The 26413-nt window shown below is 38.8% G+C and overlaps 1 protein-coding gene across 1 annotated transcript; it reads left to right on the top strand.

Annotated features, from left to right (window-relative positions):
* The first annotated feature begins 24297 nt into the window (after positions 1–24297).
* Positions 24298–26202, top strand: LOC140858363 (uncharacterized). Its single transcript, XM_073258750.1, has 4 exons — positions 24298–24448; positions 24533–24638; positions 25443–25634; positions 25719–26202. Exons 2-4 carry the CDS (start codon positions 24599–24601, stop codon positions 25973–25975), a joined length of 489 nt encoding a protein of 162 aa, XP_073114851.1. The 5' UTR covers positions 24298–24448; positions 24533–24598; the 3' UTR covers positions 25976–26202.
* Positions 26203–26413: the final 211 nt, after the last annotated feature.

The following is a 26413-nucleotide window of genomic DNA, read 5'->3' as shown; positions in this document are numbered from 1 at the left end:
AAAGACCACAGCTTTAAGGACATTGAGTCTAAATTAGTTAAGAATTGCATTGTAAGCTGATGGCACTTTAACAATCAAAAAAGTAATTCTTACAGTTGACTGATAGGGTCTATGCCTGCAGTTACTGGCAAAGTAATTTTTCCTTTGATATTTATAGAATTCCTAGAGAAGCCAATCAAGAGGATGCCGGCCTACTTCAGTTGACATGTCAAATTTATTTTTTAAAAAGTATTATAGAACAATACATCAGTGGAGCTTCCATTATCAATTAATATTTTTTTTACATTATATTTTGCTATCATCATAAAAACGACAAAAGCATCATTGTGAAGAGTTTGAACTCCTTTAATATCATTATTAGAAAAAAAATAGTATTATCTATGCACTGACATTTTGGAGAGCTTCTTATCACTTCGGCTGCCTCTTCAGTTTCATCAAAGCCTGAGATCATGTTGATAACTCCAGCAGTGGGCCTATTGAGATCATGATCACTGTCTAGCTTCTGCTGCTGGTTAGTCGACTGATTGACCTGATCTCAGACATACTTGCTAAGTTGACCTCAGCATATTAGTGCCTCAATTTTATCTTTCAATTGCCGGTACTCCTCAGTATCATGGCTATGATCCTGATGGTAGCGGCCGTACTTCTTTTTATCTTTTTTTATCGATGGGGCTCTCATAGGATTAGGTCAGCGAAGATACCCTTGATCCTCAATCTCCATCAATATCTGAGCTTGAGGGGCAGACAACAAAGTGTAGAAATCAAAACACCGATGTAGGCTTATGGATCTTGGATTTTTTCAAGGTCGATCAAAGTTATTTTATTGATTTTCATAGTCTTCTTCATAAGGCTGCTTTTTTTCATTTTCTTCTTTTCTGATCTGGTGGAGTATGCTTTTTTCTTCTTTAGCTTAAGCATACTTTCATACTCAGACGAGCATTTACTCATAATTTTCAGATAGTTTTTATTATGGGAGAAGATCAAGTGGTTGCTCCTAAGTCCTTGCTTCAGAGCTGCCATCGCAATGGACTCATTGAAGTTTTGAACTTTCAATGTGGCAGTATTAAAGCATGCCGCATAATCCTACAGAGATTCACTTTGCTGCTTCATAATAAAAGATTGTTAGTATTTTTTAGGTGAACCCTATTATTGCCAAAATAGATGACGAACAGTTTGGCTAACTGTTTAAAGGAAGAGATAGATCCTGACTGAAGGCCAGAGAACCAAATTCTTGTGGATTTTTTACGGATGATTGGAAAGGTGATGTAGAGTAGGGCATCAGATGCCTCTTGTAGCCTCATAATGGCTCTAAAACCTTTCAGATGGTCCAAAAGATCAGTGGAGCTGTCAAATGACTCCACAGTAGGTATTTTGAACCGAGGAGGGATTGGTTTATCAAGGATCTACTGAGAAAAGGAAGATCGTAGGTTGAAATCTCTTCCACCCTGTGAGCTTCTGATCTGAAGTTTCATTAATTTCTTTTCAAGATCTTAAATCTTTTGCCTAAGACCTTCTTCCACACTCATCGTTCAACTCAAAGCAGATAATTCTGCCCCCTAAGATTGATCTGTGAGATCCAAGACATGATTATGAGGAGGATCCTAAGGAACTGGTTGTTGGGAATGATGAGATTGAGCCATTTGAGGGGTTACTTCTCGCTGTTGCTCAGTGGTATGCTGAAGTTATTGTACTGCTGCAGTGAGGGCCTAGACCTTTTGAACCAAGAGATTGAACTACTATGGATCGATAGTAATCGATGGTTGGATGTCTTCCTAAGTATCACCAAAAGAAGATGAGGTGGGTAGAGGGTGATTCAGTGCTTTCTTGTTCACCATTTTTCACTAAAGCTATTCAATTATTCTTCCTCTAGCATCAATCTGTTACTGTAAAACTCTGTAGGTGAGGTTAGTATTGAACCAAGCTAGAGATTTGAAAGTTGTGCCGATGTGGACCATGAACAAAATCTGTAAAAGAAGTCCTAAAATCATGGGATACCCTCTAGTTTAAAATCCTCTGATACTTAAGTCAGCCTGAGCCTTGAGAACAGATGGTAGAAATGGAGAAATAGAAAGCAAAAAATGAGTTTGAAGGTGGATAGAAGTGGAGAGAATTCTGATTTTTCTCAATGAAAAATTTAGTAGAGTTTTATCTCTGTGAGTTCAGACTTATCTTCCGGAGAGCACACTCTCTCTTTATATAGAGGGAGCTCACTTAAGCCTTAGAAAAAGTTTGTAAGGCCGTTAGATCGTTAGAGATCTGTTAGGCTGTTAGAGATTTGTTAGGCTGTTAGACTGTTAAGTTGTTATAATAGAATGATCAGCTGTGCAGAGATCGTGCGGTGGCTGCCCATATGGTGATTAGCTGGAATACAACTGGAAGACAGTTACTACTGAGCTTGATGAAAGCTATCAGATAACCGTCTGTACTTCTAATAGTACATCGATAACAGACCGATGTAGAATAGCTGATATCGATGACTATTTGATATGGGTGTCATGTCTTTTAGAGTTAATAATTATGTTAGATGATAACCAAAATAAGGTGTCACAGATTTGACATAAATTGAAATCAGCGTCTCGCTTACTAGCAGTTCTGGATTAAGCCGACTTACCAGATAGCGCTGAAGATGCAGGTCGATCGTAGGCCAATGTAATTTGATAGTGTCGTTAATTTAGATAATAATCTGCTACCATATGTCCAGATGATAATGAGATCGGATGATGTACACCAACAACTTATGTGGTAGATAAGGCTGAATAGATATGAAACTCTAATAATGCAATAAAAAGAATAAGGAGGATCAGACTTGCTCTTAGCTTTCAGCATTGGTGCAAATGCAATAGAAATAAAGAGGTATGAACAATTTCTTAACCAATAAAACATCTCAAATATATCCAGTTGGGATAATTCTTCTTGTTTGTCTGAGTGTTGATAACAACATTAATGTTGTTAAAGGTAGCCAATGAGGCTTATGTTCATTGGCTGGAATCGCTTGCCTCTGTGCTTACGTTAGGAAGAGGTCCCGGGTTTGAAGCCTGATGATGGTAATCCCTCCAGCCGTATTTTTCTAAAAACTAAAAGAAGATAAAAGAAAAAGAATCAAAGAAAGATATGTATGCTAGAAAGACAAATTATTTGCCAGAGTAAATTCTATACATAAAATCTGATGGAACCATATGGTACCTCAAGGATCAAAGCCAAACAGAGGAAACCAATTAAGCACCAATTTTCTCTCTTAGCAGATCACTCACTATCTGAGCTAGGGAAAATTGAAAATCAATCAATTTCACCTATATATAGTAGGAAGCAATAAGGCCGGAGTGGCCTAGATGAAGGCCAAATTAGCTACGCATTTAGTAATAGTTACATAAGCCAGTGCAAGGAACTCATAATAACTTCTAGCATTTGCTCTTAGTAAATTTATTGTTTAAATGAGACTGGAGATGTCTCGTTTAGAGCGAGAAACTATGGTGAAAGAAAACTCCCAACCCACTCCCATGTGTTCCCCATTCACTGCCTCCCCCCCCAACCCTCCACCACCCACTTCCCACCGACCATCATAGTCTCCTTTCTCAACCATCTACCACCCGCTACCTAACCCTCATCAACCCACTCCCCACCGCCGTTTCTCTTCTCTGATAAAAGAACAAATCCTAAATAAGAGGTAAGGAAGAAAAATGAACGAGGCTTGGAAGGAACGAAATAATAAGATTTTTATTTCTCGGTGGATTGATTAATTTCTTACGATACATCATATATATATATATACATATATATATAGCCTTAAAATTTAATTTAAAATATAAATAGGTAAAACAGGATAACAATCAATCAAGATAACATCTTCATCTCTATCTATCCATAACTATCTAACTTGAATTTCTAATTCAAAATTGAATTTCTAATTCAAATTAAGTTTATCTTATCAACATCCTCCCTTAAACTTAATTCTCTTCCATTAATAACTCCAAGTGAATTCTTCAATTTGCAAAATAAGTCAGAGTTGAGGAACTTTGTGAAAATATCTGCAATTTGATCTTCGGATTTGATATACTCTAATTCTATCTCCTTCTTCTTGACTTGATCTCGAATAAAATGAAACCGCACGTCAATGTACTTGCTTCTCTCATGAAAAACTGGGTTCTTTGCCAATGCGATTGCCGACCAATTGTCTACCATAATCTTCATCGCTTCATGTTAAGGATGATGCATCGCCTTTAACAAGTTCTTGAGCCATATTGCATGGCCTACACATGATGATGCCGCCACATATTCTGCTTTACATGTTGAGAGTGTCACGATTGGTTGCTTATTTAAGAACCATGTGAAGGCCTTATTATCGATGAAGAAAGTAAAACCAGTTGTGCTTTTTTTATCTTCAAGATTTCCACCCCAATCGTTGTCAAAATAGCCAACTAATTGAAACTCATTAGATACCGAATATAAAAGGCCATAGGTAATGATACCTTTGATGTAGCGAAGGATTCATTTGGCAGCTTTGAGATGCAATGATTTTGGCTCCTCCATATATCGGCTCACTAACCCAATAATTGCAAACAAGATATCCAGTCTTGTGCATGTCAAGCATCTTAGATTTCTGATTAGGCTTTTGAAGAATGTTGCATTAACTAACTCTCTACCTTCATACTTTGATAATTTGGTGCCACACACCACCGGTGTGCTAATAGGGTTGCAACCTTCCATCTTGAATCTTTTTAAAATCTCATTTGCATAAGCCTCCTATGAAATAAAAATCCCTTCATTGCTATGCTTCACTTCGATCCCAAGAAAATAAGACATGAGACCAATGTTCGTCATCTCAAATTCATAGACCATTGTTCTCTTAAATTCTTCAAACATGACCGAATTGTTGCCTATAAAAATAAGATCATTTACATACAAGCAAATAAGTAAGATATCATTATTATTTATTTTCATACACCATGCACTTTCATAAGGGCACTGAATATAGCCATTCTATTTGACGTATTGATCGATCCTTACATTCCAAGCCCTCGATGCTTGCTTGAGCCCATACAATACCTTCTTTAACCTGTATGTCTTCTTTTCATGCCCCTCTATGACATACCCCATAGGTTGCTCAACATATACTTCCTCAACAATAAAACTATTTGAGAAAGCCAACTTTACATCCATTTGAAAAATAGATCATCTATTTTTGTATAGCAATAGAAATAATTGATCTAATTGTTTTCATATGAATGACAGGGGTAAATACCTTATTATAATCAATTCCGGCGTTTTGCTTATACCCTTTGGCAATCAGTCTGGCTTTGTATTTCTTCACCACACCTTTTGCATTCTTCTTTGCTCGATAGACCCACTTTACTCAAATAACGTTCTGCCTTTTAGGAAGTATCGTCAACTCCTATGTGTGGTTCTTTTCTATTGCTTTCATCTCTTCTTCCATAGCATCTCTCCACCTTTTGTCTTCTATCGCTTCTTAAAATTCTAGAAGTTCATAGTTAGTTAATAAACAAACAAGATGCAGTTCATTTGTTATTGTTAGGATTTGATGCCTCATGATTCAGTCCACATTGAGCCCATAACGAGGTTCGTGATGAAAAATGGAGTCCCACGAGATCAAGATCACCCAAAATGAAGCTCAGACGGAGAAGATACGTGCTTTTGAAGATTGCACATAAGCCAAGGTGGTGGAGGACAGCTGACAGCCGACAATGGGCCGGCATCGCCGGTGTGACGGCAGCACGGCCGCAGGAGGCGGAGCATGGCCCAGGAGGGGCCAACGCGTGGGACGTGCAACCCAAGCGCGCGGCCCAGGCGGGCGCGTGGCCCAGGTGCATGGCCCAGGCGGACGCGCGGCCCAGGAGGGCGCGTGGCCAGCCCATGCGCGGGCCCGTGCATGGGCACGGCCCAAGCCCGCGCGCGCGGGCCGGCCCAGGTCCAGGCGCCTTGTCTGGGCCCTGTACCCCGATCCATCGTGGACCGGGTGGTCCATGGCAGACCGTGTGGACCGCGTGGACATTTTCAACGCGTTTCTCGCGGTCCATGACACTATTCTATGGATCAGAGCGCGATCGGAGGGCCTAAGTGCTTTCTGGTGTTGATCCAACGGTTTGAGGCTTAATTGGGCTTGATTAGGGAGTTTTAAACCTAATCTAAGTCATGTTTTAAGCCTATAAAAGGCCAGGAACAGTGGGTTTTTGGTGTGGTCTACTATTTTGCCGCAGGAAGCTGTGGACGTATGGAACCCATGAAGAGAGAAAGGAGTGCGCATTGTTGAGAGAGAAAGAGTAGGGCTCCTAGACAGTGGACGCCAGATACTTCAGAGGTTCAGGGGGGTCTTCCAAGAGAGAGAGCTTTTGTGAGGAAGAACTTTCTGTGAGAGAGAATTGGATGTACAAGGGTTGAGGATGAGGTCTCCTCTTATAAAATTTTTTTTCATAGTAAAGTTTGCATGCCGTGTGGAGGCGAGCCCTTTTGTGGCTGATCCATATATTTTGATTATTTTTTATTTTATTTCTTCTTTTTTCCTACTGCATTGTGTGGTACTGAAAAGGTTCTGGGAGGTGGTATTCTGGCCAGACATCCTCCCAACGGTTATCTCATAGAGTTCTTGTAGGCTTCTTATCTTTTGGGGCCTTTCTTTTGAAGAAAATTCTGAGGATGTAGATGATGATGACGAAGGTGATGGTGAAGAGGATGATGATGATGAGGGTGTTGATGAAGATAAAGAAGTTGGTGTAGCCTTCTAAACTTTTATTTTGCTTGTACTTCTTCTTCAATTTCTCCAACTTTATGCTAGCTTCATATAACTTCTTTGTCAAACTTCACATCTCTGCTAAAAATAATTTTGGAACTATTGGGATCATAAAGCTTCTAGGCCTTTAATTTAGAGGAGTACCCAATAAAGATTGCCTTTATGCTTTTATCATCAAGCTTGGACCTCCGTTGCTCCAAAACATGCACATATGCAATGCATTCGAAGATCTTCATATGTGGGATATTGGGCTTTCGCCTAGTCCATGCCTCTTGTGGAGTCTCCATCTCCAAACTTGCGATAGGGCAGCAATTTAGAATATAGACGGTGCATGCCGTCGTCTCAGCCCAAGAATAGTGGGTTTTTTGTGTGGTCTGCTATTTTGCCGCAGGAAGCTATGGATGTATGGAACCGTGAAGAGAGAAAGGAGTGCACGTTGCTGAGAGAGAAGGAGCAGGGCTCCTGGACAGCGGACGTCAGGTACTTCAGGGGTTCAGGGGGTCTTCTAAGAGAGAGAGCTTTTGTGAGGGAGAACTTTTTGTGAGAGAGAATTGGGTGTACAAGGGTTGAGGGTGAGGTCTCATCTTGTAAAATTTCTATTTCATAGTGAAGTTTGCATGCCCCGTGGAGGCGAATCCTTTTGTGGCTGATCCACATATTTTGATTATTTTTTATTTTATTTTTTCTTTCTTCCTACTGAATCACATGGTACTGAAAAGGTCCTAGAAGATGGTGTTTTGGCCAGACATCTCCCAAGAAGTGGTATCAAAGCAAGACGGTACAAGAACGTAGATTGCAGCGATGGTGAGCAAGACTGAAGATGGAGAAGACATGATCAATCAAGATGGAGATCAACAAATTTGATGGTAAGAGCAATTTCTCCTTGTGGCAGGCTAGGGTGAAGGATGTGCTCATCCAACAGGGGTTGATCGATGCTCTCTTGTGCGATGAGAAGCTGACCACCATGGAGGTGCGAGATTGGAAACGGCTACAGATGCAGGCGGTGAGTACCATCCACATATACCTAGCGGATGAGGTGGTGATCCATGTACTGAGTGAGACTTCTCTGACGGTGCTGTGGTCGAAGCTCGAGGAGTTATACATGGTGAAGTCTCTCACCAATACTCTTTTCCTTTGGAGACAGTTTTACCAGCTGTGGATGGCTGAGGGACAGAGCATGTAGGAGCATCTAAGCCACTTCCAGAAGATCCTCACCGATCTCCTCAGTGTTGGTGAGAATGTTGAGGAGAAGACCAAGACACTGATTTTGCTGGCATCATTTCCACCTTCGTACGAGTCCTTAGTGACTGCTCTTCTAGTAGAGAAGAGCACTATCAAGATGAACGAGGTCACTGCGGTGATACTCCAGAACGAGGTTCTCAGGAGGGAGAATCCGGCTTTGAGCTCAGGTGGTGATAGCTCAGCTTTGGTGGCTTCTGGAGGAGTAGAAGGTGATAGACGGAGTGACAGAAGATCGCGATGAGGGCGGTCCAAGTCCAGGAGGAATTTGAGCAAAATCAAGTGTTACCGGTGTGAGGAGTTGGGGTATCTAGCCAGATATTGTCCTCAACTCAAAAATCGGACGGTGGCTGCTGTAGCGACGGTCGGCAGTGATTTAGATGGAGATATCCTGAAGATATCTGACGAGGTATCTACTTCTTCTCAGTAGTGGATATTAGATTCTGCATGCCCTTATCATGTATGTTGCAGAGAGGAGCAGTTTGACTCCCTAAAGAACAGTGAGGGTACTGTATATCTATCGGATGGTTCGAGTTGTGCGATCAGAGACATTGGGATGGTCAGCTGGAGGACACATGACGGTGCAGTGAGGAGATTAGGAGAGGTCTGATACATACTCAATTTCAGGCGGAATCTTATCTCACTTAGCAGACTGGATTCAAGAGGCTATAGGACGGTAGCTGGTGGAGGAATCCTGAGGGTGCTACGCGGCGATAGGATTGTGCTGGAGGAGAAGAAGGAGAGTAGAGGATATTATTATCTGACAGGGAGCCCAGTGCGAGGTGGAGCTTTAGGAGCCAGATGGAGCTCAGAGCAAGATGGAGCTCCAGGAGGTGGATCGGGCACGAGACAGGAGACTCAGGAGGATGAGAGGTGACATCGCAAGGTGAGATTCCTATTGCCACAGGATGATGTCCCGAGCAAGTCTCAGATCAGGAGGAGCACAGTATACGACGGAGATGGGATCGAGCAGTCTAGCTCGACTCCCATGTTTGCCCATCCATGATCAGCAGACAATTGCTCCAGGGTATGGGGGCGAGGAGATCTAGAAGCTCTAGGAGTTTGGAGGAGGTCGAATATTGAGTCGAGATGGAGATTGTTAGAATTTGATGCCTCGAGATTCAATCCATATTGATTCCATAATGAGGTTCGCGATGAAAAATGAAGTCTAACGAGATCAAGATCATCCAAAACGGAGCACGGATGGAGAAGATACATATTTTTAAAGATTGCACGTAAGCTGAGGTGACGGAGGATGGCCGACGACCGACGGACCGATGGAGTGGTGGCGGCACGACTGCAGATGGTGGAGCACGGCCCAGGCACTGCCAATATGGGGGTGCGCGGCCCAACCCATGCATGGGCCCATGCGGGGGCACGACCCAGGCCCGTGCGTGCGGGCTGGCCCAGGCCCCGGCATCTTGCCTGGGCCCTGTACCTTGGTCTACCATGGACCGGACAGTTCATGGTGGACCGCGTGGATCACGTGGGCATTTTCCACATATTTCTCACAGTCCACGGTACTATTCCATGGATCGGAGCATGATTGGAGGGCCTAGGTGCTTCCTGGTGTTGATCCAACGGTTTGAGGCTTAATTGGGCTTGATTAAGGAGTTCTAAACCTGATCTAAGCCATGTTTTAAGCCTATAAAAGGCCAGGAACAGTGGATTTTTTGTGTGGTCTGCTGTTTTGCCGCAGGAAGCTGTGGACGTACGGAACTTGTGAAGAGAGAAAGGAGTGCGCGTTGCTGAGAGAGAAGGAGCAGGGCTCTTGGACAGCGGACGTCAAGTACTTCAGGGGTTTAGAGGAGTCTTCTAAGAGAGAGAGCTTTTGTGAGGGAGAACTTCCTGTGAGAGAGAATTGGGTATACAAGGGTTGAGGGTGAAGTCTCCTCTTGTAAAATTTTTATTTCATAGTGAAGTTTGCATGCCCCATGGAGGCGAGCCCTTTTGTGGCTGATCCACATATTTTGATTATTTTTTATTTTATTTCTTCTTTCTTCCTGCTGCATCGCGTGATACTAAAAAAATCCTGAGAGGTGGTATTCTGGCCAGACATCCCCCCAACAGTTATCTCACAGAGTTCTTGTAGGCTTCTTATCTTTTGGGGTCTTTCTTTTGAAGAAAATTCTGAGGATGTAGATGATGATGATGAAGGTGATGGCGAAGAGGGTGATGATGATGAGGGTGTTGATGAAGATGAAGAAGTTGGTGTAGCCTTCTAAACTTTTATTTTTGCTTGTACTTCTTCTTCGATTTCTCCAACTTTATGCTAGCTTCATATAACTTTTTTGTCAAACTTCACATCTCTGCTAAAAATAATTTTGGAACTATTGGGATCATAAAGCTTCTAGGCCTTTGATTTAGAGGAGTACCCAATAAAGATTGCCTTTATGCTTTTATCATCAAGCTTGGACCTCCGTTGCTCTGAAACATGCACATATGCAATGCATCCGAAGATCTTCATATGTGGGATATTGGGCTTTCACCCAATCCATGCCTCTTGTGGAGTCTCCATTTCCAAACTTGCGGTAGGGCAGCAATTTAGAATATAGACGGTGCACGCCGTTGTCTCAGCCCAAAATTCCTTCGGTAGGTTCTTTATCTTCAGCATGCTTTGCATCATGTTGATGATGGTGCGATTCTTTCTCTCCATTATTCTATTTTGTTGAGATGAAATTGGAGCGATCAATTGATGCTGGATCCCATTCTCTTCGCAAAAGTCTTCAAATTTTTTTGTTGTGAACTCACCGCCCCGATCAGATCAAACGGCATTAATAAGGTAGCCGCTCTCATTCTCCACCATCACTTTAAACTTCTTAAATTTGTCAAATATTTCAGATTTTTCTTTCAAAAAATATAGCCAAATCTTTCAAGAAAAATCATTAGTAAAAGAAAGAAAGAACCGATGCTTACCGAAAGATTTAGGGACTATGGACCCGCAAATATCCATATGAATAAGTTGTAGCGGCTTCTTGGCTCTATAGGTTGGTTCATAAGGGAAACTCCTCCTTGGTTGCTTTCCAAAAACACACCCCTTATAAAGTTGACCAGGATAATTGATTAGAGGAAAGCCATATACCATCTTCTTGGTTGAGAGGGTGTTAAGATTGTCAAAATTAACATGTCCCAATCTTAGATACCAAATCCATGAAGGATCTGTCACACACAGCTTTAAGCATCTCATTACATCATTTTTGATGTCAAGAACAAACATCTGATTCTTTGACATCTCAACTTGAGCAATCAAATCATTGAAATTATTTCTTATAAAGAGCTTTTTATCTTTCATATGAATGTCATAATTTTTCTCAAGCAATTTTCCCAAACTTAAGATGTTGGTCTTTATATCTGGTACATAATTTACTTCAGAAATAAATTGATGACTATCATCTTTTAGGTGGATTAGGATTTTACGTTTGTCTTTTACCAAAATTTTTGAAGAATCACCAAAATGAACGTAGCCTCCACCGATTCATCTAGCTCTACAAACATATCTTTATGTCCACAGAATGGTTTCTAGCTCCGCTATCCAAATACCAGCTCTCATTCTTTCCTCCTTCACCTTCTTTAGAAGCTAGCAACAACAAATCGTCTTCTTTTCTTTCAATATAGTTAGTATTTTCTTCTACTTGGTTATCTTTATTGTAATAACATTCATAAGTAAAATGACCAAACTTCTTACAGATGTAACAACGAACCTTTGATTTGCTCCTCCGGGCTTCTCTTTTGTGAGGATTATTTTGGCTGAAGTGGACATCATCTCTTCTATGTCCTCTTCTTCCACATCCTCGTCCATGTTCGAAGCCTCTGCCATGACCTCGACCATGACCTTGTCCTCGATCAGTTGTAGCACTTCTGAACCCTTCCTTTAATGTGAGTCTGCTTTGAAGTGCTTGGTCAATCAGCTTATTCTTTTTCTTATTGATTCATTGCTGATGTGATTGCAGCGACCCCATCAGTTCATCTACAGTCATGGCTTCAAGATCTTTTGATTATTCAATAGCTGTGGCAACATAGTCAAATCTATCATGTAAAGAGCGTAATATTTTTTCAATCACATGAATATCATCTAGGTTCTTCTCGCTGTTTCTCTGAAGTTGGTTCACAACGGTCTGAACCTGTGTGAAGTAATTTGCAATGCTCTCAGACTCCATCTGCAATGCTTCGAACTCGCATCGGAGCATCTGAAGGCAAACTATTTTCACCTTCTCAATGCCTTTGTAGGTGTTATAGAGAATATCCCATGCCTATTTGGAGGTGGCAACTACTGACACCTTCTCAAAATTTGCTTCATCTAGGCCCGATAAATATAAAACAGAGTCTTATTTTCCTTCTTCCTCAAGTTGTTTAGGATCTCTCACTGGTTTGCTTGGAGCATCGATTCATCTTGAGGCTCTTTATAGCTTCTCTCAACTACCTCCCATATATCTTGGCATCTCAACAAAGCCTTCATTTGAATGCTCCTGTTCTCGTAGTTCTCCTTCATCAGGCGAGGGACTTGGATCTGTAGATTACTAGCCATCTATCCAAAAAAAATAATGAGGCTCTTATATCAAATTGATAAAAGAAGAATCCTAAATAAGGAGAAAGAAAGAAGAGGCTGGGAAGGAATGAAATAACGAGACTTTTATTCGATGGATTGATTACATTCTCTATGATACATCATATATATAGTCTTAAAATTTAATTTAAAATATAAATAGATAAAATAAGATAACAACCAATCAATATAACATCTTTATCTCTATCTATCTATAACTATCCAACTTGAATTTCTAATTCAAATTAAGTTTATCTTATCAACATTCTCCCAGCATTATCCGGTAGCTACAAGTGCTAACATTGTTCCACTTGGCATTCCTTCTTGCCTCCTCCATCAACACCAAAGGATCTCTATCAACGCTTCAAAGAGCGTACATGATCCCCCTCCACCATATCTAATGAAACTCCGATGCCTCTCCTTAGTTCAACCAGTTTACCTACGGAGGCATCGCTCGAGAAGAATGAGGCGGTGATTATCTTATCGATGTGTTCAGACTGCCTACTACCAACAAACAAACAGTGATCGTGTGGCATGGAGTTCGCACATGCAACTTCCCCCCCACTGCTGCACAGACCAATGTCAAGTGGCGCCGACCAGTGAAGTCGCTCATCATTTACAGCATCGATCTATGGTGGTGGCTTAGAACCATTTTGCTTCCTCGTGTCAAGTGGGAGCTGGCATCTACGGAACATCTATGGTAAAAGGAGTAAAGAAGTATGAGAACTACACCAACGCTCTAAAGTACGGCTAGCCACCATGCCGATCTGCACCCGTTGTTGACTTTAATAAGGGATATGGTAGCAGACAGAGCGGAATTTGGGGCTGTAGTCAGCATAGGACTTTTAGCATACGATTATGCTTTTGATGTGGAGAGAAGGATCATTTCAAGAGCTCATGCCGGAATCCTTTAAAGTGCTTTCGCTTTTAAGTGGTTTGGTCACACGTCAAGAACCTGTAAGGAGACTACCTGCAGTTTAGAGAGTTTAGATATGAGGATACACTGCCAATGTACTAACTAGAGAGAACCTAGATTGCCAACCTAGACCATTGGTAGAAACCCAAACCCTGGAATGGTGCCTGGTTCCTCCCAAGAAGGAAGCACGAGGAAAGTGTTTGTCCCAATCTCGGCTAACATGGTCGATACCTCTCAGTGTTTGGAATGAGCAGCATTTGTTGAAGCATTTGGAAGATTGATTAAAGAAGACGATGTTCAGAGGACCTTGGCATACAAAGCCAAAGCCCCTGGCTCATGGACCCCCAAGAAGCTTGAGGTGAACAACCAGTTCTTTGTCTCCTGCTCATCAGGGGATGTCGTCCACCAACTGATGACCACAAGGTGAATTAAAGGAGATGGTTTTCATCTTCAGGTAAGCCACTGGGCTCAATTTAAAGGTGGGCTTCCACACAAACTCAAACTAAGGGTACATGCTAGCCTTCTAAACCTCCTACTAGTTTGCTGGAATTCTGAAGTGCTTGCCATGATCATTTTGAGTTTTGGCATCCCACACAGAGTAAGTAGAAAGTGCTTATGCTGGGAGGATCTTACCAATTTTGATCTCCAGTTCTTCAGTGAAGATATTGATGACATACCAGAATCAATTGATATGACAATAGGTCCCTTTATATGCAATGTGAAGGTCAAGCTAAATTTTGTTTCTGAATAGGTTCCTTTGGGGGACTCCTTGACAAACAATGATCCAGGAAGCAGTGATGAAGAAGATAATGTAGAATTCTGGTTTGGTAACAGTAGGGGAGCTGATGAATCTGGGAGAGCTAAGTGACCGATCAGTGCAATCGATTCTCCCTCCCATAGCCGACGGTCCTCACAGGGCAGATTCGCTAGAAGTCGAGGCCAGCAAGCACATGCCGATGAACCCTGATTCATTCAGGACACGAGCTACAACTATTCATTCACTCTCTAATCCAAAACATAGTTTTTAACTCAACCTTCTCGCCAATACCTTTTGTCATGCCTACACCTTTTCACCTAACTCTAGTGCACACAACAACATCTATTGGTTTCATCGCTAGCTCAGCCTATTCTCTTATTTCTCGTAATGTCAGTCTAGAATAATATGGTTAGGTTACTCCTGCCCTCCTTCCCCCTACTCCAAGTTTGAATCAAGATAGCTCAGATAGCCTGCTGTTGGTATTGGTCAAGACTGTCTTCACAAGAATCCATGCTGTCATTAAAAAAAGCACACGGGCCATTAACCTCACCTCCTTCTCCTCACCCCCTAGCAACCTTTCCATCAATCCTAGTTCAAATGGTACTGAACAACTACTGTAGTTAACAGTTACCTGGTATTCAAAGCACAGGGCTAGGTGGAGGGCAAAAAAAGTCAAAACACTGGGATTGATCGAGGATTCACTTGATGAAGCAGACGTTTTCTTCATCAACTCTCTGATGAACTCAGAACTCATCAAACAGAGCAAACAATATGGGATCATTCTTAACCAAGATAGTCAGATCACGGCGATGGAAAAACTCCGGGAGATGGAGTTACACCATTACAAATTGTCTGTTGCTTCAATGTGAGTTTATGAGTGCCAGTCAGATCCTTGGGCGTTGTCTATGTGATTTCAGTCAGAACTGTTGGAGCTCGATTACACAGACTTTTGGTCCTTCTATTTTTCCATAAGCATATTTTGTACCTCCTCCTACCTTAGTGAAAAATTAGTCTTCTAGACTCTCTTTTGTAGTGGAATATATGAAGCTCTTTAAAGCAGTTCTTCCTTTTTATCAGGTTGTACATATTCTCTTTATCAGTCATCTAGTTAACCTATTCTACAAGTGTTCTTCCTTCTACTATTTTGAAAATGAGCTATGTCAATACTGAATTGGAATGCTAGGGGATCCGGCAAACCCAAAAAAAGGTGTGCCATTAGAAAAGTCATTAAACTTTTAAAATATTTGATATTCTGTCTTCAAGAGATGAAATAGGAGAAGATGACTCAGCAGTTACAACAAAGTATATGCGGAATGAAGCTAAATGAATGGAATGCAAAGGATGTGTTTGGCTTAGTTGGAGGCCTATTAGCATGCTGGGATCCCACTACAGTAGAAGGGCACCTTTTGAACCAAAGTCGCTATTCCGTTACCACTAAGTTTACATGTAAAAATTCAGGTTTTATGTGGATATTAATGAATGTCTGTGGCCCCCACGAGCAAGCTAAAAGAAGAAAGTTTTTCATTGAACTTACCCAGCTAAGACAACTGGTTCTTGACAATACAAGTGCATCAAGAACCATGGGACTTGATGGGGGATTTTAATGCAATCAGATTTACCGAAGATCGAAGAGGAAAGGGTAAAAATGTCTTAGTATCAAACCTGTTCAATAAGTTTGTTAATCATAACTCACTCTTAGAACTCAGCCTCAATGGTAGGCATTTCACATGGTCTAATCTTAGAGAAGATGCAGTGTTGGCCAAGCTGGATAGGGCTTTCTCTCTTTAGACTAGCACCATCAATAGCCACTCATAGTACTCTCAATTCTAGTCCGAACAACTTCTGATCATACTCCTCTCATCTTGCATCAAACATGAGGATCACGAGGTATGCCCCCTCCCAACAAACCTTTTCACTTTGAAAATCTATGGTTTTCTTGTTTGAGGTTTGGCGAATGGATTAATTCATGGTGGGAGTCGGCACCAAAAGCCTGCGAAGCTACTGATAACTTGGTTCAAGTGTTGAGCTTTCTAAGATCTCAACTAAACTGCTGGAATAGAACTATTATGGGAAATGCCATTGCAAGGAAGGAAGAATTGAGAATAAGAATAGATTTTATTGACATCGAAGAAGAATTAAGGCAGCTTACACCCCAAGAGATTGATGAACATGTGCACCTAAAAATAGAACTAGACATTGTCTTGAAACAAGAAGAACTATGGAAGCAAAGATCTAGGACATAGTGGCTTCGAGATGGGGATTGCAATAGTAAGTTCTTTCATGTTTGGGCAAGTAACAGGAGGAGGAAAAATACAATCACTGTGCTTTGGTGAGGAGATCATAAGGTTACTGAACAACAGAAAATACATTTGGCTTTCTACCAATTTTATTCCATGCTACTAGGTTCAATAGAGGAGTGGCTCATACAGGCAAATTGGAAGACATTATACCTAGAAGGACCCTTTGATCTCATCAAACTTGAAAATCCATTTATAGAGGAAGAAATTAGAGAAGCAGTGTTCAGCTTGACTTCTGATAAATCCCCAGGATCAGATGGATTTCCATTTTCCTTTTATAAGTGATTCTAGAATACAATTAAGTAGGACATTATGAAGCTCTTCTTGGAATTCTATAAACATTCAGCTATTATAGGAAGACTAAACTACTCCTTCATAACTGTTATCCCAAAGAAAATCGGTGATTGTTCAATCAATGACTTCAGGCCTATCAGTTTGATAAATGAAATAGTTAAAATTATATCTAAGGTCCTCTCGAAAAGACTCTCAAAGAAGATGGATTTGCTGATTTTATCCTCTTAACTTGCTTTCACTAGAGGAAGAAATATATCTGAGTGCTTTGTAATGGCCATGGAAACCATAAACTACTGTAAAAATGAGGCACACAAGGTATTAGTATACGAGGTTGATTTTGAGAAAGTGTTCGGCAATGTCAACTGGATGTTTCTGATTAAATTGCTATCAGCTAGAGAGTTTGGTCCTAGCTGGTGTCACTAGATGGAGGATCTAGTCTTCATGACAAAATCATCTATTCTTATTAGTTGTGAGAAGGGGAAGACATTCAAACTTAGGAAGGGCCTTAGACAAGGAGACCCCTTATCCCCCCAGCTCTTCCTTCTAGTTGCTAACATACTTGATAGAATGATCAAATCAACAGGTAGACATCGCCTAATCACAGGGGTTGGACCATCTAACATCATGGGGTGGCTTCAAAGTCTCTAATTTGCCGACGACATTTTTATATTTTGTGCGTATGATCTAAATTATGTCAAAACTCTTAAATTCCTACTCTACTCACTACAACGAAAAGGGGGTTTAGCGACTATTTTTTGCCGACGCTTTTGAAAAGTGTCGGCAAGTTGCGCTGACCTGCCGATGCTTTTAAAAAGCGTCGTTGTTTAACGATGCTTAAAAGCGTCGTAAAACTATAGACGTCAACGCCGATGCTTTTAGCAAAAGCGTCGTTAAATAAAGCAAATGTCGACGCTTTTGTACCAGTATTTAACGACGCTAAAAAGCATCGTTAGGTTCGTTTAATACCCCCAATCTCCCATGCCCTAATCTATCTCCCGCCGCCCCTTTCCATCCTTTCCTCCGCCGACCCCATCTCTGCCACCGGTAGCGCAGCCGCTGTCCGCCGTTCTCGTTGCCTTCAAAGAAGGGGAAGTCGAGGAGCAGCAAGGCGGGGCTTATTTTCCCCGTCGGGAGGATCTCCCGCTTCCTCAAGAAGGGCAAGTGCGCGGACCGCGTGAGCGCCGGCACTCCGGTCTTCCTCGCCGCTGTCCTCGAGTACCTCTCCTCCGAGGTTGGTCCTTCTCCTCCCTTTTTCTCTTCGTCATTTAAGCTTTTGAGTTGCTGGCCGGCTTTCTTGCATATAGCTTGTTCTTGTTAGGGCCGGTCTCATTTCTTTTTCCTCAAATTTATTGTCCGTCATTGCTTTTCTTGTTTGTTTCTGGATTGTAGCATAATGTGTTGTGAATTTGTTCAAGAAATCATAGTTTTCTCTTATTACTGAGTTGTATCAGTTTGTCTGATACTCGTTATATTCGTAAGCAGTATCTTCTTGGTAATGTGAATTATAGTTTTCACCGGCCTGGTATTTTTTACAATTTCTATATCGGAAATTTACTAAATTTGGATACAAGTCTTCTGGTGGGATTGACTCAATCCTAAAATCATAAAAATATCCAATGTACAAATCAGCAAAAATAGAAAAATTAGGGATGATCGTGCATAGTTGGAATTTTATAAAACTAAGATTTTGCATGGTTGGAAGTTTGCTGAATATGAGGAGATCTTATGCCCAAGTTTGATAGGTAATCAATAAAGTCTCTGTGTCCAGAAAAAAATTCTATATGCTGTAACTTCAGAAAAAATAATGGTAATGCTGTAACTTCAGAAAAAATAGCTTGGTAATGCCACAAGCTATTTGCTTAAACTTGCAGTATGATTCTCAAGAATTAACCAATTGTTAAGCATCTAAAAATGCAGTGGTCCCTTGATTAATTTGTGTCTGAATATTTTGGGTGACAAAATGTTTTGAGCGGACAGAAGTCCTCAAAGAGTACAGGATGCATGGTTCTTATATCTTTACAGATGTCCATTATTAGACATTAGACTTTAATGTTCATTGAGCTTATAGGTGACATATTCAGCATCATCTATTCATATAGGAATTCACTATTAAAATAGTGTTCAGACTCTTTGGGCAGACGTGATCAAGTCTTGGAGCGACTTTAATTTTTGTCACTCTCACATGAGATGGCAATAGCGACTTCCTAATTAGAAGATTGCCGACAAGTTAAGCCAAAAGCTAATGAAAAATATTAAGTAGAGTTGAATAAACATAATTTTCTATGATCAGGTTAGCTACCTATTGCTTCCCCAACTAACATGCCTGTGGGATACTGGTGCACGGAAGTGTGGTTGGTGTCATCGGAGTTAGCTCGACCATTCATGAGGTGCCACATTGGACTGAAAGCTCGCACTGCAACTAGTTTTGGTGTTATAGTTTTCTACAGAATGTCTAATTTAAGTAATATAATTTGTTTCTATACCGAATGCATGTTTTGAGCGTCTATTTTGCTAAAATAAAATATATATATATATATATATATATATATATATATATATATATATATATATATATATATATATATTGGCTTAAACATGCAACATTAAAGATGAAGTAGGTCATTTTTGTAAGTTTGTGGGGTGTGTTTTCAAAAATAGATGTGAATAAACTACTTTCTACGGTCTTTTATGAAAGTTTCATAAAGGGTGGATTTAGAAATACAATAAAATATGAGTGATCAAACGGTATTCAAGGTTTGTACCAAAAAATACTAATAATATCTAAGGTAAACTACAAAGGATATCACATTGTAAATGGTCATTTTAAATTAACTATAATTGAAGTATTGAAATATTTTTCATCTTAATAACTAATATAACTTAAGATTTCCTCAAAAGCAAAAATAAAACTTATTTATTTTAACTAGTAAATTGTGTAAAATATGATGTCCTAATCAAGCACCTTACAAGATAAAAAGCTAATTAGCTTTAAATTTTGAACTTTCGCATGAGAATTAGGCCCATAAGACAACTTAGCATCTACCATGGACTCAATTTAAGGTGGAGGAAAGCTCTTTTATTTTGATTGTGATCATTTTTAGTTATTGATGTGACTACCCAAATCTAGTTTGTATGTCCTTATTTGACATGTATTTATGGTTGAAAGTGGCTTTGTTTGATTTGTATGGTCTAATGTTCACATACTACTGATCAGTCCAATCAAATGACACTTGTTTTTTTTTCCTTGTGGCTCTTAGCCTAATGCTAGCGAGATATCAAGCTTTCCATTTATCAGATTAGACTTCATTTTGTTGTGATTGAAAAGTTAAATATCTTTTCTGTTATATGGAGATTATGAGCACATGGTGCATAGTTTTCATACCTTTATTCAATGGAAACGTCTATCTTTATCTCATATCTTAATTATGAAGAAAATCCAATTATCATACCTTGCATTGTCACTTAGGGCCATTATAATATACCTTGCCTTACACAATTAGTTTCAATTTTTGGGAGTTATGTTTGCATCCTTAGTGTAGATCTTTATGATTTTTTTATTCATTTTGAGAGTTTCATAATTTCATTATATAAATTAAGCCGTTGAAAGTGCACACATATCATAATATATAAACATTGACAATAGCAAGTGGAGGATATGTTTTTATCATATTTTAGAAGCAATATAGCACAATTTACAAATTGTAATTTTTTTTTTTTTTATCACTGCACTATATGGATTATGTATTTATTTGTATAGTGTTGTCAATAATGTCCTCTTAACATATAATTAACTACAACTTTTTGAAAAGTACATTGGAAAAGTTAATTTGATCAAAAACTACTGATAGTTCCATAATAAATTTTTATTAGCTACATCAAATGCGCACTATTGTAATGCAAAAAAAGTTTTTATTAATCTAGATATTGTTTCCATAGCATTGTTTGCCAAGGATAAAAGAGCTAGCAATAATAGAATGCATTTCAAAGTGAGGTCCATAGACTAATTTAGTTTCAACAGTTTCTATATCATTGTGAAATATTCAAGTTGGTTGATAATCTCTCATTAAATTATAGTATTAGTTGCAACTTTTTATCACAGAAATGGCTAGAGTTGAAATTTATCTAAATAATTTTAAAATGCATTAATATAGAAATTTATCACAGAAATGGCTAGCAATAATTTTAAAATGCATGCTAAGTAGATTTTCATGGGTGTTTTTGTGATGGTTGTGAATTTCATGCCAGACAATGTTAATTATGAATTAATTTTAAAAAAAATTGCATTGCATAGAAACATAGACCCGTCTTTTGATTAATGTACATATTCTATTGTATCCGTACATTTATTTATTTTTGTACGGATAAAAGAATTATATACATTGATCAATTGATTGTCCAGTATGGACAGTTTGGAAAATGTGAGTAATTCTATAGGTCATTACCATAATCAAATGGTATGCTGAGGGTTCGAAAAAATTTTTGGATGGTATTTTCCTTTTGTTCTTCCTATACGGAAGAACTAAGGGGAAATGCTGCCGAAATTTTTTTTGGCTCTTGTTGCATATCATTTGATTTTTGTAATTGACCTATAGAATTAATACATTTTCTGAATGGGATAGGACCTTCTTTACCTATTAGTTGATGATAGCAAGCATTTACCATGTAAACTTTATCTAGCTGTTATTTTTTTGAATTTTATGAAATGACTGATATTTTTTACTCATTACATTAATATAGATTGTATAATTTTTTTTATTTTTAGATAAATTGCAAGTTCGATCATTTTTATCCTACAATGGACAAAAGTTGGATAAATAAACCAAAGAATAGTAAAGAATATTTAGATGGAGTTCATGACTTCATTAAATTTGGTATGGAGAAAAGTAGTTTGAATGGAAAGATTTTATGTCCATGTCGGAAATGTGTAAATAGTTCTTCTTTAGATCCACAAAATGTTGAAGAACATTTGGTATGGAATGGTTTTTTAAGAGGTTATACTGACTGGATTTTTCATAGAGAATTTATGTTGCCATCATCATGTAACCAACCCTTGACTCATTTTGGATCCACTAGCCTACAAGACAATTCTGCAAGGGATGATGATATAAGGGGTTTGATCACAGATGCTTTTGAATTTGGTGTTCAAAATTTAGGAGAATCCAGTAATATACAAGAAACAGTTGGGATGTTTGATGGATGTACGCATACGGAACGTATGCATGTTGAGGAGCCTATACATACATCTAATGATGAGACAGCTCGTTATCACACCTTAATGAAAGATGCAGACGAAGAATTATATCTGGGTTGTACGAAATATTTTAAGATTTCTTTTCTTGTACATTTATTTTATATAAAATATTTGAATGGATGGTCTGGAAAGAGTTTTACCATGCTGCTCAAGTTATTAAAGGATGCATTTCCAGAAAGCACTCGTTTACCACCATCGTATTATGAAGCCAAGAAAGTAGTAAAGGAATTGGATCTTGGATACGAAAAGATTCATAGTTGTCCGAAAGATTGTATGTTATATCGGGGTGAAAACGCTAATCAAGAGTCATGCAATGTATGTGGATCTTCAAGATGGATAACACAAAAAGAAGATCGAGATGATGTACTGAATGAATTGGATGCAACGCGGAGTAAAAAGAAACCAGCCAATGTATTACGTTACTTTCCTCTTATATCTAGATTGAAAAAGATTTATGCATCATCAAAAATAGCTTCATCAATGAGATGGCATGATGAAGGACGTACAAAGGATGGAATGTTGAGACATCCAGCAGATAGTCTTCAATGGAAAGCATTTGATGATAGGCATCCTGATTTTGCCTCTGATGTTCGCAGTGTTAGGTTTGGCTTAGCTTCTGATGGCTTCAATCCATTTCAGACTCTGAGTTCTACCTACAGCACTTGGCCAGTCATTTTGATACCTTACAATTTGCCACCGTGGATGTGCATGAAACAATCATCACTTATCTTGTCAATGGTTATTCCAGGAGATAAGGGTCCAGGCAATGATATTGATATTTTTCTATAGCCTTTGATAGAAGAATTGAAACAGTTGTGGGAGGGTGTTGATGCATTTGATGCTTCCAACGGCCAAACATTTAAACTACGGACAGCTTTGTTATGGACTATTAATGATTTTCCAGTATATGCCAATTTATCTGGCTGGAGTACAAAGGGACGGGTCGCATGTCCTTATTGTGGAGATTCAACACATTCAATTTGGTTAAAACATGGAGGTAAATTTTGTTACATGGGACATCGTCGATGGTTGGAAGCAAATCATCCGTTTTGATTTCAGAAAGATTTGTTTGATGGTACTATAGAATTGGGATGTGCCCCTATTCCACTTTCTGGAACTGATGTTCGTAGACAAATGGATGGCATCAATTACAGCTATGGTAAGCACTCAAAGTCCTCTAAAAAAAGAGGAAGGGATAATGTTGAAAGCTCAGTGCACGAAGGGTTACTAGAGGAAGTCAGTATCAGTACTATAGATGCAGAGGTGTTTCAAGATCCAGACAATTATTTTGAGGATGAAAATGAGGAAGACACACAGATAGCATCTACACAACAGCCCAGTAAACATTTATGGAAAAAACGAAGTATCTTTTTTGACTTACCTTATTGGAAACATAATCTTATTCGGCACAATCTTGATGTCATGCATATAGAGAAGAATGTTTGCGATAATTTACTTGGAATATTTTTAAATCTTGATGGAAAGAGCAAAGATAACATGAAGGCACGTCTTGATTTAAAAGAAATGGGTATCCGACAGGAACTTCATCCTAAAATGCTTGCTAATGATAGAATTTATGTGCCTCCTGCATGTTACACAATGTCTGCTCGAGAAAAGGATAATTTTTTGGGAGTTTTGAAAAGTATCAAGGTACCTGATGGATATGCATCAAATATTTTACGATGTGTGCATCTAAAGGATCGAAAACTTTCAAATCTTAAAAGTCATGATGGTCACATATTGATGCAAGATATTTTTTCAATAGCTTTAAGATCGTCATTGCCGAAACAAGTTGTTACAATTGTACTTCGATTATCGTCATTCTTTAAGGCATTATGTTCCAAAGTTATTGATCCTCGAAAACTTGATCAGTTAGAATCTGATATTGCAATTACACTTTGCCAGATGGAAAAGATTTTTCCTCCTGGATTTTTCACTATTATGGTACATCTGCTCATTCACCTAGCTTCAGAAGTTAAAGTTGGTGGACCGATACATTATAGATGGATGTATCCTATTGAGAGGTATTATTGCAAACCTTAAATCTTTTGATAATTTTATTAGAAACAACAGCATACTGATATTTTAATAAATATTTAATTCTTGAAGGTATCTTGTGCGTCTTAAAGATTATGTGCGAAATAGAGCCTATCCCGAAGGCTCGATTGCTGAAGCATATATTGCGGATGAATGTTTGACATTTTGTTCAAGATATCTTCAAGGTGTAGAGACTATTTTTAGTCGACCTCAATGGCATAATAACTTTGTGGAGAATGCAGAACTGTATAAGTTCTTAACTGCTGGAAAATTCTTGGGAAGAGCTGAAAGTATTGTACTTGATCAAAAATCCTTAGCACAAGCACATCGTTATGTGTTACTTCATAGTGACATAATATCTGACCATCGCAGGTTAGTATATTTAAGGAATGATATCAAAATTTAAATTATATATTAGATATAATATTCTAAATGATATATTTATATTTTATGCAGTGAATTTTTAATTTATCAGAGACGAGCCAATCATAACATTCATCCTAATGCAAGGATTGAACAGCGATGGTTGGTCGAGTTATTCCCTATGTGGCTTTCGAATCAGGTGTGATTTATATTTAATTATGGGATATATTAATTTTTGATACATATTTAATATCAGATAACTCAACTGCACTTCGTCATATCATTTTTTGTTAGGTATCAAAGATGATGGAGATAAATAATTCAGATGAACTAATAGCTCTTGCTCGAGGACCTAACAAGATTGTGAATAGATATAACAGTTTCATAATTAATGACTTTAAATTTCATACTAGAGAACGGGAGAAATTTAGAAAAATACAGAATAGCGGTGTTATGGTGGAAGCGGATGGAAAATTCTATTATGGTGCACTTAAAGATATCTATGAGTTGGATTATTATGGAAAATCTAAAGTAGTACTGTTTAGATGTGATTGGATAGACATAAACTCACCAAGGGGTTTGAAACAAGATGCAAATGGATTTACACTTGTAAATTTTTCAAGGTTGATATACACTGGTGTGTTATTGAAGGATGACCCATTCATTTTTTCATCTCAAGCTCGTCAAGTATTTTATGTACAAGATGCAAAAGATAAAGATTGGTTTACTGTCATCAAAACAAAATCTAGAGACTTATATGATATGGGAAACCAAGTGGAGGATGATGACGATGACACTTATACACAATGTATGCCCTATAATTTTGTGCCAGCTGATGATTTAAATGCTACGACGACGTTGGTTAGAACAGAATTTGAAGAAAACATTACTGCTTGATTGTTACTGGTAATAATTATTTATGATGTATATATTTTGTATTAATTATTGTGTTATTTTACTCCATATATTAACTGATTCTACCTTTTATTTATATAAATGCTAGGTGACATCATGCGTCGCAGGGGACGATATGCTGGTGTGCAGTTCCAGTTTTCACAGACAGAGGCCGGTACGTCTTCTTCAGTACAGCAGTCTGAGGCCAGTTCAGCTGCACAGCATTCTGAGCCCTGTCCTTCATCATCAGCACAGCATGATCCTCCTGTTCATCAGCCAGATGATGAGATACACGTGCAGGGTATATATTATTTTTCATGTAATTTTATTTTTATTTTATTTTATGTATATTTATGATATAGTTACTTTTATGTATTTTTTGCAGACGGATCCGGGAGAGTACGCCCCAGACGCGGACCCACAGTAGTACGAGATGTGTGGCAGATGCGTGAGGGCGAGAGGATTGTTGTGGAGTGCAATCAGCTAGGTCAGCCAATTAAGAAAGCTGCCTGGTTATTGACTTCATTTTTGGGGACTGTTGTTCGGAGGCCTCAGCTATGTCCGTTGGGCTATGCAAAATGGAATGACATGCTTCCAACGTACAAAGTTGAGCTCCTCCGAGTTATAGAGGTAATGAATTGATGTTCATACTGTATATTAATTGTTAATCATTTATATAATTTATTTCATTTAACTTTTTTTTTTTATAGAGCAAGTTTGTTCTCCCTCCATCCACTCATGATTTTGTAATGAAGTCTCTCAACCGCAAATGGAAAGAATATAGAGCACAATTGAAGAAGGACTATATGAGACAGGGTATGACAGAGGAGGAGGTTGCTAGGAATTGTCCTCCTGATGTACCCCCTCATCAGTGAATGGAGTTGGTTCATTATTGGTTCTCCGAGAGGGCACAGGTATATTATCTGCTTATTATCTTTTTTTCTAAATATTTTATAAAAATATTAATTTTTATTATATATTATACATATAACAAGTTCTTTACTTTATTTTACAGACTTATTCTGCTATTGGTAGAGCTGCACGAGCAGCTCAGTCTGTTCCTCATATATCGGGGTCGAA

The sequence above is a fragment of the Elaeis guineensis genome, chromosome 6 (assembly GCF_000442705.2).
Source record: "Elaeis guineensis isolate ETL-2024a chromosome 6, EG11, whole genome shotgun sequence".
NCBI lineage: Eukaryota > Viridiplantae > Streptophyta > Magnoliopsida > Arecales > Arecaceae > Elaeis > Elaeis guineensis.
This window is presented reverse-complemented; position numbering and strand designations above follow the sequence as displayed.